Consider the following 13780-nt stretch of genomic DNA (forward strand, 5'->3'; position numbering starts at 1 on the left):
TGCTACCCATCCACAGCATAAGGCCATCACCCAGCTCCCCGACCTCACCAGACACCCTGGTACTGGAAGCAGTCCGACTCCATCTTGGAAAACCTCTCTGGACATTTTGGTGGGTGTGGCTATCAAATCAGAACTCCATTTGAGCAGCATATCATCCTACATCCGACCCCCAGTTCATTGCCCACCGCTAGAAACTGTAAACCTTTTTATGAAACTACTGATTATATTGTAAATAATAACTGAATCCAACATTTCTGGACATTGAGACTAAACTATAAATGTCTTAATAACAAAAATTTGTTCATAGGTGATGTATTGTTGATATTGGGATCTGTTAACATTGTCCTTCCCCACAAAAGAGGGATCATCTTGGAACCCTACAAGAGCACTACAAATCTATAGGGTAAAAATAATAACACACCAGACACACAGAGCTGGAAAGGAAGACACATGAGCAACATGAAAAGACAAGGGAAAAAAAGTACCAAAAACAAATCAAGAGAACACATCATTAGAAGCATTGGCAGCTAAGAAAAAATGACAGAGAAAGATTTCAGGATATACATGGTTAAAATGTTCTGTGATCTCAAAGAGGATATATGAGAACAAATACAGGCAGTGAAAGATCACTTCGACAACGAGCTACATAAACAAATTGAAGAAGCAAAAGATCAACTCAACAGGGAAGCAGAGGTACTAAAAAATAAAAAAACAAACAGAAATCCTTGAAATGAAAGAAAGAATAACCAACTTAAAAACTCGAATGAAAGCATCACCAACATAGCAGACCACTTAGACAATGAAGATAAAGTATTTTATCTTAAAAAGAACATTGACTTCATAGTGAAAATGATAAGAAACCACGAGCAGAACATCCAAGAAATATGGGACAGCATAAAAAGACCAAATTTAAGAGTTACTGGGATAGAGGAAGGCACGCACAGAGGTCCAAACCAATATGAAATAATATCAGATATGAAATAATATCAGAAAACTTTCCAAGCAAGAAGAATGAATTAGAAATCCAAATTCAAGAAGCCTACAGGATGCCAAATGTACAAAATCACAACAGATCTACACCAGGCACTTTATAATGAAAAGTCCAACATACAGAATAAGGAGAGAATTCTAAAAGTCACAAGAGAAAGAAATCAGATTACATAAAAGGGAAAACCAATTAGGATAACGGCGGATTTTTCAACACAGACCCTGAAAGCGTGAAGATTCTGGAACAACATAATGGGTGCCAACCAAGAATCTTGTATCCAGCAAAATTAAGCTTTAGATTTGAAGATGAAACAAAAACCTTCCACAATAAACAAAAGTTAAAAGAAAACTGGAATTACAAAACAGCCTTGGCAAAATATTTCATGAAGAGGAAATGAAAAACAACAATGGACATCAGCAGAGGGAGGTAGTACATTAAAGGAAAAACTAATTAAAGAGGAAAACCAACTCCAGTTAAATAACAAAAATAAACAAATATGGCTGGAAATACAAACCATGTCTCAATAGTAACCCTAAATGGCTTAAACTCACCAATCAAAAGACATAGGCTAGCAGATTGGATTTAAAAAGAAGACCCAACAATATGCTGCCTCCAGGAGACTCATCTTATAGGAAAAGACATACACAGACTGAAGGTGAAAGGTTGGGAAAAATCATACCACTCACATGAACTGCGGAAGCAAGCAGGGGTTTTCCATACTTATATCATATAAAGTAGACTTCAAGCCAAAGTTAATCAAAAGGGATAAAGATGGACATTACATATTGCTCAAGGGAGCCATAACCAACAAGACATAACAATCATAAATATATATGCACCAAACAATGGAGCAGCTATATTCATCAAACAAACTCTTTTCAAGTTCAAGAGTCAAACTAACAACACAATAATCTTGGGTGACTTTAACATACCTCTCTCACCACTGGATAGATTTAGCAAACACAAAAAAGTAGAGATACTATCATGCATTTTATCAGATCATAATGGAATGAAATTGGAAATGAATGACAAAAAATAAAAACTTCTCCATTACCTAGAGATTAAACAATATGCTACTGTGACAATGGGTCACAGAAGACATCAAGGAGGAGATTAAAAAATTCTTAGAGGTAAATGAGAACATAGATACAACATATTGAAATCTCTGGAACAGTATGAAAGCAGTACTAAGAGGAAAATTCACTGCATGGAATTCATTCCTTAAAAGAAGAAAAACTCAACAAATAAATGACCTCACACTACATCTCAAAGCCCTACAAGGAAAAAAAAAAAAGAACAAATCAGCAAAAGTAGTAGAAGGCGAGAAATAATTAAAACTAGAGCTGAAATCAATGAGATAGAAACAATTGAAAAAACTGGCAAAACAAGAAGTTGGTTCTTTGAAAAAGTAAATAGACCCTTAGCCACACTAACTAAGAGAAGGAGAGAGAGAACTCAAATTACTAGCATACATGATGAAAAAGGTAATATCACAACAGACACTACAGAAATACAGAGGATAATCAGAAATTATTTTGAAAACTTATTCTCCAATAAAATAGAAGACATTGAAGGCATCGACAAATTTTTTAAGTCATACGATTTGCCCAGATTGAGTCAGGAAGATATACACAATTTAAATAGACCAATATCAAGTGAGGAATTAGAAGATGCCATCAGAAGCTTATCAACCAAGTAAAGCCCAGGACCGGATGGATAAACAGCCGAGTTCTACAACTCCTCTAAAGAAGAACTAATACTCTTCAATTTATTTCAGGAAATATAAAAAGAGGGAGTAATTCCAAACTCATTCTGACGAGCCCAATAGCATCCTGATCCCCAAACCAGGCAAAGACATCTCAAAGAAAGAAAACTTCAGACCAATATCTCTGATGAATATAGATGTAAAAATTCTCAATAAAATTCTGGCAAATCAAATACAAAAACATATCAAAAAGATTGTGCACCATGATCAAGTGGAATTCATCCCAGGGATGCAAGATTGGTTCAACATATGGAAATCAATAAATGTAATTCATCACATCAACAGACTTAAAGATAAGAATCATATGATCATCTCAATAGATGCAGAAAAAATATTTGACAAAATACAGCACCACTTTATGGTCAAACACTAGAAAAACTAGGGATAACAGGAATGTATCTCAACATTGTAAAGGCTATCTATGCTAAGCCTCAGGCCAACATCATTTTAAAAGAAGAAAAATTGAAGGCATTTCCTCTAAAAACTGGAACAAGACAGGGATGCCCTCCTTTCAACACTTCTATTCAACATAGTTCTTGAAACACTGGCCAGAGCAATTAGACGGATGAAAGAAATAAAAGGGATACACATAGGAAAAGAAGAACTTAAATTAGCACTATTTGCTGACAATATGATTCTATACCTAGAAGACCCCAAAAACTCCACCAGAAAACATTTAGAACTAGTAAATGAATTCAGCAAAGTAGCAGGACATACAATCAACACCCACAAATCAAAGGCATTTCTGTATATCAAGGACAAATCCTCTGAGAAGGAAATGAGGAAAACTACCCCATTCACAATAACCTAAAAAAAAAAAAAATAAAGATACTTGGGAATCAACTTAATGAAAGAGGTGAAAGATCTATAAAATGAAAACTACAGAACCCTAAAGAGAGAAATCAAAGAAGACCTTAGAAGATGGAAAGATCTACCTTGCTCTTGGATAGGCAGAATTAATATTATCAGAATGACCATACTACCAAAAGTACTATACAGATTTAATGCAATTCTGATCAAAATCCCAATGGCATTCCTGATAGAATTAGAAGAAGCAATCATGAAATTCATCTGGAAAAATAAGAGACCCAGAATAGCTAAAACAATCCTTAGCAGGAAGAGTGAAGCAGATGGCATCACTATATCAGATCTTAAATATACTATAGAGTAATAGTAACAAAAACAGTATGGTATTGGCACCAAAACAGACTGGTAGACCAATGGTACAGAACAGAGGACACAGAGACTAACCCACAAAATTATAATTATCTTATATTAGACAAAGGTACCAAAAACATGCACTGGAGAAAAGATAGCATCTTCAACAAATGTTGCTGGGAAAACTGGAAATCCATATGCAACAAAATGAAATTAAACTCACCACGCACAAAACTGAACTCAAAATGGATCAAGGAACTAGGAATTAAACCAGAGACTCTGCGTCTATTAGAAGAAAAAGTAGGCCCTAATCTTCATCATGTGAGATTAGGCTCTAACTTCCTTAATAAAACTCTTATAGGGCAAGAATTAGAACCAAGAATCAATAAATGGGATGGACAAACTAAGAAACAATCTGTGAGGTGAACAGAGAGCCTACATCCTGGGAGCAAATATTTACCCCTCACACATCAGATAGAACTAATCTCTAGGGTATATAAAGAACACAAAAAGCTAAGCACCGAAAAAAATAACCCAATCAACAAATGGGCTAAGGACCTGAACAGACACTTCTCAGAAGAGGATATACAATCAATCAACAAATATATGAAAAAAATGCTCATCATCTCTAGCAATCAGAGAAATGCAAATTAAAACTACTCTAAGATATCATCTCACTCCAGTCAGAGTGACAGCTATTATGAAGATAACAATAAGTGTTCCTGAGGATGTGGGGAAAAAGGTACACTCATACATTGCTGGTGGGACTGCAAATTGCTGCAGCCAATTTGGAAAGTAGTATGGAGATTCCTTGGAAATCTGGGAATAGAACCACCATTTGACCCAGCTATCCCTCTCCTAAGGACTGAAAAACAGCATACTACAGGGACACAGCCACATCAATGTTTATAGCAGCACAATTCACAACAGCTAAACTGTAGAGCCAACCTAGATGCCCTTCAGTGGATGAATGGATAAAAAAAAAATGTGGCATATATACACAAATGTGGCATATATACACAATACTCAGCATTAAAAGAGAATAAAATCATGGCATTTGCAGGTAAATGGATGGCGTGGGAGAAGATAATGCTAAGTGAAGTTAGCCAATCCCCCCAAAAAAAATGCCGAATGTTTTCTCTGATATAAGAAGGATGACTCATAGTGGGGTAGGGAGGGGGAGCATGGGAGGATTAGATGAATTCTAGATAGGGAAGAGGGGTGGGATGGAAAGGGAGGGGGCAGGGGATTAGGGAGGGTGGTGGAATGTGATGGACATCAGTATCCAAAGTACATGTATGAAGACTCGATTTGGGTGTCAACATACTTTATATACAGAGATATGAAAAAATGTGGTATATATGTGTAATAAAAATTGTAATGCAAAAAAAAAGTACATGTGTAAAGGCAAAAAAAAAAAAAAAATCAAAACCCATATTTTCCCCTATCAGTGAAGTCTCTGTGTGCTTCATAGAGAAATCTAAATAAGAAAACTAATAGACTTAACTTCTGACTTTTCAGAAAATAAAAATTTTTGTCCAGAGACACCTTATAAACTATAATTTGGGCAAGTATAAAAATAAAGTGGGTAGGGCTGATGTTGTGGCTCAGTGTTAAAGCGCTTGCCTAGCATGTGTGAGGCATTGGGTTCAATCCCTAGCACCACATAAAAAATACTAAATAAAGGTTTTATGTTCATTTACAACTAAAAAAATTAAAATAAAAAAATGAAGTGGGTAAAAAATGTACTATAACTAATGTAAGATGTAAGTAAACAGGGAAACTGAATGTGGGCTACATGGGCACTATTTTCTCAAATGTCTGTAAATATAACACTGTTCTTAAAAAAAAAAAAAAGTCTACTAATAAAACATGAATAAATAAACATGAGGATTTTTGTGTTACTGAAAATCACCAGAGGGAAACATAAGTGTATTTTAATTTTAATTCTACTTAAGGATCTTAAAAATAGCTACTGTAAAGATATTTTCATATTTCACATTTGGTATATATTACAAACACTTTCTATTTGTACATTTATAACTTTAAAGGTTATTTCTCTAATATTTGGTTGTGTTGTTCATTTCTGAAGCTAAATTACTACTCTGTGAAGTTGTGTCTCAGATGCATTATAATTTCTGCTTAAGATAGCAAAAGAAACTAATTAGGGCACCTGTACTTTCCATATTGTCTTCATTGAAATGCTATTTAACATATACTAAATGTCAGTGTCAGGAATTCTAATACATTTGTAGCAGAATTACCTAACAAAAAAAAATATAGCATTGGTTTACATCAATTTTTTCATCGGCCCATTTATTATATTCACTTTTCATTTGTACAAAATCATGAAGTACATGTACAAATTATATTTATAAAATGGGGTTTAAAAATTATTTTAATTTTAAAGAGACCTGAAAATCAAATTCAAGTAATTTAATTAAGTCATTTAAACATTCCATCAGTAGCCAATATTAAAAATTTCCTGTTATATACACATAGTCTACCCATATCAAATCGTCAATTCTGTATTTTCCTACAAAACTTCAGCAAACCACATAATCACCAACCCCAATTTATCAGGCACTTGGTGTCTAGTATCTGCTGTAGGATAGAGATATATTAAGAATTAGTCAATATTTGGTCTAATGGTCTAAATATGGCATGACGACAAGCTGGGCTAAAAATTTCACAGGGACTGCATAGTGTGGGGCCTCATAATTCAATGACCCTTGAAATCCATGTTATCGTATTTCTAAAGAATCATTAATGCTAAAATGATTCCAATAAGCTGACAGATTTTATTTGTACTTTCACTTAAATAGCAATTTTTCAAAATCATAATACTGTTGATGATGTTAATATATATGAATCCTTTGTTTGTACAGGGTAATCCTTTTCCTCTTCTCAGTGGTACGCTGTGCTAATATACCAATTTTTCTTTTATTGTTCATTAATGAGACAGTAATTGCCATCAGAATCCTACTGAGAACATAGGCTTTTCAATATAAGAGGCCAAAGGATAGTTTTTGTTGTATTTATAATGATTTTCAGATACATTTTGCTCTGCATGAAATACTACCATCAAAATATTTTCTTTTTTTGAAAGATTATAGGTATTCTGAACGTGAATATGTACATGGAAGTGTTCCTCTGGTGAGCAAATTCCCATGGAAAACAAAAGATATATTGCACATTATTTAGAAATGCATAAATAGTAGAAACAAACGTTAAGTGGGCAGATCTCAGTTTCTCTTTTTACTAACGACATGGAAGAGCAACTAACAGAATACTCCTTTTTATCCAAATCCTCTAAACCTACAAAAGGGACTATTTTAAAGAGTTCAGTGTTTGAATGAGAAGCATAACTGTAGTCTTAATATGAGCTGCAACGTACTACAGTGTAAAAATACACAGTCAGCTTCAAATATTGATCATACATGAAGGGCATTTATAGAAAGATTTTATTGTATTGTTGGTTGATACCACTACCTTCAGAGTTTTTATGGTATAAAGATTTCCAGAGCTGGGTGCAGTGGCGCACATCTGTAATCCTAACAGTTCAGGAGGCTGAAGCAGGAGGATCGTGAGTTCAAACCCAGCCTTAGCAACAGCGAGGCACTAAGCAACTCAGTTAGACCCTATCTCTAAAATACTAAAAAGGGCTGGGGATGTGGCTCAGTGGTTGAATACCCCTGAGTCCAATCCCTGGTAGCCAAAAAGAAAAAAAAAATATTTCTAGAAATACATTTTAAATAATATTTTCTGTCCGTTAAGACCTCACATACTCTACTGCTCTACCATTTAAGAGAGAAATTAACCAAAAAAATAAATAAATAAATAAAAAATAAGAGAGAAATTAACAAAAATTGCAGTCTCTTATTCTTAGACTACACTCTGCACTGTAGCCCTATCATATGTATAGGAAGAAAAGTACCTTTCATGATGTCCTAAATCGGAAAGAAATTCATCTGCATGTCTTTGGAGTTCATTTCCTTCTAAATTTTTTAATTTCTTTAATTCACTCTGTAGAAAAAACCAGAGTTCTTTAGCTCCATTTTCAATTCTCCTTCTTAGTATTTCATGATCTTTTCCTAGACCTGCAGTCAAAGAATAAAAGGAATATCAGAATTTCCAAGATTTTGATAAAATTTTGGTATTTTCAATTATTTGTACTAAAGCCAATGTACTGAGTGAGGGAATCACTTATTACTTACCATTTCTGGTTTGTTTCTTATAATTTTCAATCTGTTCTTTGGCTTTAACAAGCTGCTCTTCTAAAATATGTACCCTTCCTGTGGCTGGTCCCTGATCAATGGGGCCTTCTGGTATCCTATAGTTCAGGAAAGAAAATGTAAACATTTAGCTTTTAAATTATGTAACAAAATACATGCTGAAACATGTTTACTGGTAACTCTGCAAGTCTTTAAACATACCACAAAAAGGTACCAAATGAAAATTTCTCTTCAAAGGTGTACAATTAACCACAAAAGTGGCATGATAATGAGCAAAACCAGAAAATAATAATCTAGCTCATAGATCTGTGAACTTGGAGGAGTTAAGAAACTTCAGAGATATTTTGGAAAGACTTTCATACTATTATTTAGAGTGCCATCATCAGTGGCTAAGTGGTTAATAACAAAGGAGAGTGAAGTAAAGGCTTTAAGAGAATAAGGAAGCATATATCTGAATGTGTCTCTATGGTCATGTTCAACTATCAAATGCAAAGTAATTCTAAATAATCTGTGTATCAGGCCATGTACATATATATTTCAATTCATGAATTCAAGATTTAGATTACAAAACATTGGGGTTTTTTAAAAAAATTTTTTATTGTTTTTGGTTGTAGATGAACACAATATCTTTATTTTTATTTAATTATTTTATGTGATACTGAGGATTGAACCCAGGGCCTCATGCATGTGAGGCAAGCACTGTTCTATTCTTGTCTTTCACTTTCAACTCCAGCCCCAAAACATTGGTTTTATAAGGAAGTGAAAGACAAGGATAGAAGATGAAATATATTAGGAAAAACTAAAGTTTAATGTCCTATTTGCTTCCAATCTACAACAAAAAATACTGGTCAATAATATAAAATGTTGGAACATGGTAGAACAACTACAAGATCTTTTATCAACCTATCTCCACTTTTTTTTTTAAACAAACCATGCCTATTTCTAACATGTTTTGCTTTTTATCTTTTGGCAAGATTTTGTACTCCATTTTGGCATAAATAAGCAAGTAAAAACAATGGTCTCCAAAAGATATCTGTAGCTTAATCTCTAAAACCTGTGAATGTTACCTTATATGGAATAAGAAACTTTGAATACATGACTAAGGATCCTGAGTCAGAAGACTGCCTCATGGGGGCTACAAAGTAATGGCAAGTGTCCATATATGAATGAAGTACAGAAAAATTTTACTACAAAATAGAAAAAGATCATGTGACTGCTAGCTTTGAAGATAGAGAAAGGACCATGAGCAAAGAATACAATGAATGGCAGGTGCCACGCACCCCTGTAATCCCAGCAACTTGGGAGGCTGAGGCAGGAGGGTCACAAGTTTACCTCACCAATTTAGGGAGAAACTGTCTCAAAATAAAAAGGGCTGGGGATGCAGCTCAGCAGTAGAGTGCCTCTAGGTTGAATTCCCAGAGACACAGACACATAGAGAAATTCAAAGAATGCATTCTTTCCTATAGCTTCCCTAGGAAATGCAGTCCTCTTGACAGCTTCACACTCAGTGAAACTCATTTCAGATGTCTAGCCTCCAAAACTGTTTAGAGAATAAATTTCTATTGCTTTAAACTGTTGTAAAAAATATGGCCGATTTTTAACTCAACGTCTAATTAAATGAGTAAATGTCTATAAAAGTACCCATAGTGTCTAGCAATAAATTTCATGAAGGCTACTGTTATGATGGGTTATAATATCAAAAAATCTGGGACATCTAATTCTTACCATCAAAATTTGTTTAAGGGAACTTGATTTTTAAATTTAGTCAGCAGAACTTAAATGCAAATGTCAACATAGTCCTTTGATGTGAAGAATATGATGATTTTCTTAGAGCTTTTCTAACATTTAAGTATCATGGGAGCCAAATTAACTTTTAATTACCTATGATACTTCAGAATAGATGTTTAGTAAAGAGGCTATTGTAATAGTTAAACCAGAGAATGATAATTACCTGTGAAATTGTATGTATTAACTCTGAACAGGGGCATTAAAAATAACCATCCTCCAATCAGAGTGTCTGAAGTTACAAAATGTGAATGAAAACCCTCATTTGTACATAAAATTAGGAGCACAATTATCCAATTATAAGCACACACACAAACACACACATATATATATACACACATGTATATGCACATTCACAAACGAGGTATGTACTGATATACAGTTTTTAAAACAAATGGTTTTTAAAAAACTTGACTCTTTATTTTTCAGAATTAAGATAGCTAGTTTTTAGAAAAACAATCTAAAAATAAAATGTCCACCCTTTTAGGATTTATTGTGGTAACAACAGAACATATAACAGGGATGTTCTTTTTTGGAATAATTTAGTGATAGAAAACTCAGACAATAAAAAGAGCATGTCTATATTCTCTTTTTATTTCTTCAAATATTTATGGAATAATATCAGGGGCAAAACAGGCATGGAAAAAATCACAAATGGGGGCTGGGGTTGTGGTTCAGCAGTAGCTTTCCTCTTGTCTCTGGGAAAAGTACTTAGAATCTCTTTAGTAAGTATGTTTTGGCCTATTAAACACAACTTAGAACATTCTAAAGCTTTTTCAGTCTGTATCTCTAAACTTTCAAAATTCCTCAATAAAATCAGTAAGAGTATAAGTTATAGGTTATAGATTAGTTAAAAAATACAGATTATAGATATAAGATTTTGATAAGTGAGACAGGACAATTATAAAGCAAGAACTGTCACAGACAGGCCTAAGACTCCACCTTGCTGCCTTCTATAAAAACTGTTACAAGAGCTGTTTCTGAGAAAATTAAATGAAAGCTGTCTTCTTATAAAAATTATTTTCCTGTACTTTGTACCCCACAGAATGTAATCAACTCAGGATATAATGGTAGTCATGGTGAGCTACATCGTGGGTTTGAGTACATTTATGGGACTATACAACTTTAAAATAGATTATCGCTGAGCAGGGGCGATATTTTATTTTGACTCGCCATCTCAGAGATTCAGTACATGATGGGTCAACTATATACTCAGAACCCCAAATCAGGCAGAATATCATGGCAGAATGGTGTGGTGAAAGAAAGCTGTTCAGTTCATGACAGCCAGGAAGCAAAGTGAGAAAGAGTAAGGGGCCAGGGACAAAATGTGAACCCCAGAAACATGTCCCCTTGGTGACCCATAGGTTACAAGTTTGCCTTGAGCCTCAGGTGAGACTTTTGGACTTGGATTTTGGGGCAAGCTGGAATTGTTAAGACTGTGGGAACTCTTGCAAATGGACTGAATGTGTTTTTCACTGTGAAACAGGCATGAGTTTTTAGAGGCCAGGGACAGAATGTATGGTTAGGATATGAGGTTCCCCAGAAGCTCATGTGTGAGCCAATGCAAGAATGTTCAGAGGTAAATTATTAGATTCTAAGAGTTATAACCTAATCAGTGGATTAATCCACTTGAATGGATCAACTAGGTAGTGATTATAGGCTGGAGGAGGAGTGTGGCTGGAGAAAGTAGGTCACTAGGGGACATGCTTCTAGGGTTCATATTTTGTCCCTGGCACCTTACTCTTTCTCACTTTACTTCCTGGCTGTCATAAACTGAACAGCTTTCTTCTACCACATCATTCTGCCATGATATTCTGCCTGATTTTGGGTTCAGACTATATAGTTGGCCCATCATGGACTAAACCTCTGAGAAGGTGAGTCAAAATAAAAATTTCCTCTTCTAAGTTGTTTTTGTTGAGTCTTTTGGTCACAGTGATGCAAAGCTGACTAGCACACTTGGTGAAAATACTGGCCCTGTTATCAAGTTACTCTTCTTTTAAACACTATAGGGTTTTCTACACTACAATATTTCTCAACAATAAAAGCTAATTTTCTTCAAGAATCTCTGGTGAGACTTTTATATCTGGGCATTGGATATTACAGCAGATTACCAGTTTATTTACTAAGAGGACATGATAAAATAAACTACTGCAAATCTTGAAGACCATAGAATATTTCTGAATGTCTGGTCCAGGACCCGGCCCTAAAGTTCTAAGTATAAGCATCCTGCAATACAGTTACAAGGCCTTTATATGATGCAGGCAGTATGTCAAGTGGCTTATCATCCATAACCAGTCATTTCCTAGCATGAGTAAGAATTTAGAATACTGTCAAAAATATTCAAGCACATCAAAAAGAAACTAAATTTCCAAAAGAAATATTTGTTTCCTTTCAAGCACACCTTCAATTTTTGAGAAATGCTTTAAGGTCAAGATGAAATAAAGTTGAACCACTACTAAAACTGCACTTGGAGAAGAAGAGGGAAAACAAATACTAGCAAATAATTTGGGTTGTTTTCTTCTCTCTCTTCTTAATTTCTTTTTACAGAAATGATTATCTTACTTATATCCTGATCCTAGAGTAGACACTATATTCTGACACCACTTTTTTTTAATTTTTATTTTTACTTTTATGCTGATGACTGAGTCTGATTTTGCTTATTTCTCACTGATAGGCTAGAAAACTGAGCTAGGCAAAAAAAAAAAAATTAAGTGGTTTGTTACAAATTTTGTTCCAGAAACCACTAAAATATTTGCAAATTTTTATTTAACTTCTAAATAAACATATCTTCAAATAATATTTCCATCTTTGGAATAGTAAATGTATTACTATGGAAATCTAATATTTTTTCTCCACAATTCAATGATGAAAATAAAGTAAGTTGAATTGAAGAAATGAAGGGAACCCCCTATCAAAAAGGAAAAACACCTATGATTCTGGCAAAATTTGACTTTGAAAATATTAATCTCATCCTCTTCAAATTCTTTCCATGTTGTTGACTTAAATTGACCATCTCTATTTTCATCCCTGTTTTCATTTTAATGCAGCTTTAGAAATCCATATTTGAGATCAGAGTATTCAATGAATTACATGGTTCAATTTATTTTATGGAAAAAGTTTCCTAGCTCTCTAGAATCAACCACTTCTTAACATATAAAAGCTAATATAATACAATATTTATTTCTCCCTAATGAGTTCATCACCATTGCATTTCCTATATTAACAGATGAGTGCAGTTTCTGCATGGACTATTCTAAAAAAATAGTGTTCTGACTTGTTTCTGTTGCTATTAGTTGTGTGCAGTATAATAAAGCTTTGAGATTATTCAAGTAATGATTAATTAAAAAAGAAAAGGAAGAAAAGCAAGCAAGTACTCAAAGCTAAATTAGTCTAGATTTAAATAGATGCATTCATATATTATTTTCTCCACAAAACAAGGATATATACAAGATATATACCCAGACACATCTAAAAGCTGCAACATGTACATTTATGTACATTTATATTCACAGTAGAACACTTTAAAACAAGTTGATAGATTAAAAATATTAGAGTCATGGAAATCTAAGGGTATGACATGTTAATGTGGCTGAATATTTATCACACAAAACCACTGGTTTTCAAAGGGCTTAAGTTTATAAATCACGTGCTTTTTCTTCTACTTATTTTGGTTTGTTCTTGAGTCAATGATGAAAATAATAACTATTATCATGTATAGTACTACCATTATATTCAAGGCCTATGTTTATCATTTAATATGTATTATTTCATTCAAAAACAACTTTAAGATTCCAAATCTACTTAGTGTATAGTCAAAGCTGGAATCCAGACTTTTATTATTCTTGCTTC

The 13780-nt window shown here is 33.9% G+C and overlaps 1 protein-coding gene across 2 annotated transcripts in view; it reads right to left on the reverse strand.

Annotated features, from left to right (window-relative positions):
* The window catches only part of Fut8 (fucosyltransferase 8), a 309903-nt gene that overhangs the window by 123356 nt on the left and 172767 nt on the right, over positions 1-13780 (reverse strand). For both annotated transcript variants that reach the window (XM_071607956.1, XM_027929496.3), the window contains exons 3-4: positions 8129-8244; positions 7849-8011 (exon numbers count right to left, since the gene is read on the reverse strand). In XM_071607956.1, coding sequence (XP_071464057.1) covers positions 7849-8011; positions 8129-8244 — 279 coding nt within the window. The remainder of the gene's footprint in view (positions 1-7848; positions 8012-8128; positions 8245-13780) is intronic.

The sequence above is a fragment of the Marmota flaviventris genome, chromosome 2, assembly GCF_047511675.1.
Source record: "Marmota flaviventris isolate mMarFla1 chromosome 2, mMarFla1.hap1, whole genome shotgun sequence".
Taxonomy (NCBI): Eukaryota; Metazoa; Chordata; class Mammalia; order Rodentia; family Sciuridae; genus Marmota; species Marmota flaviventris.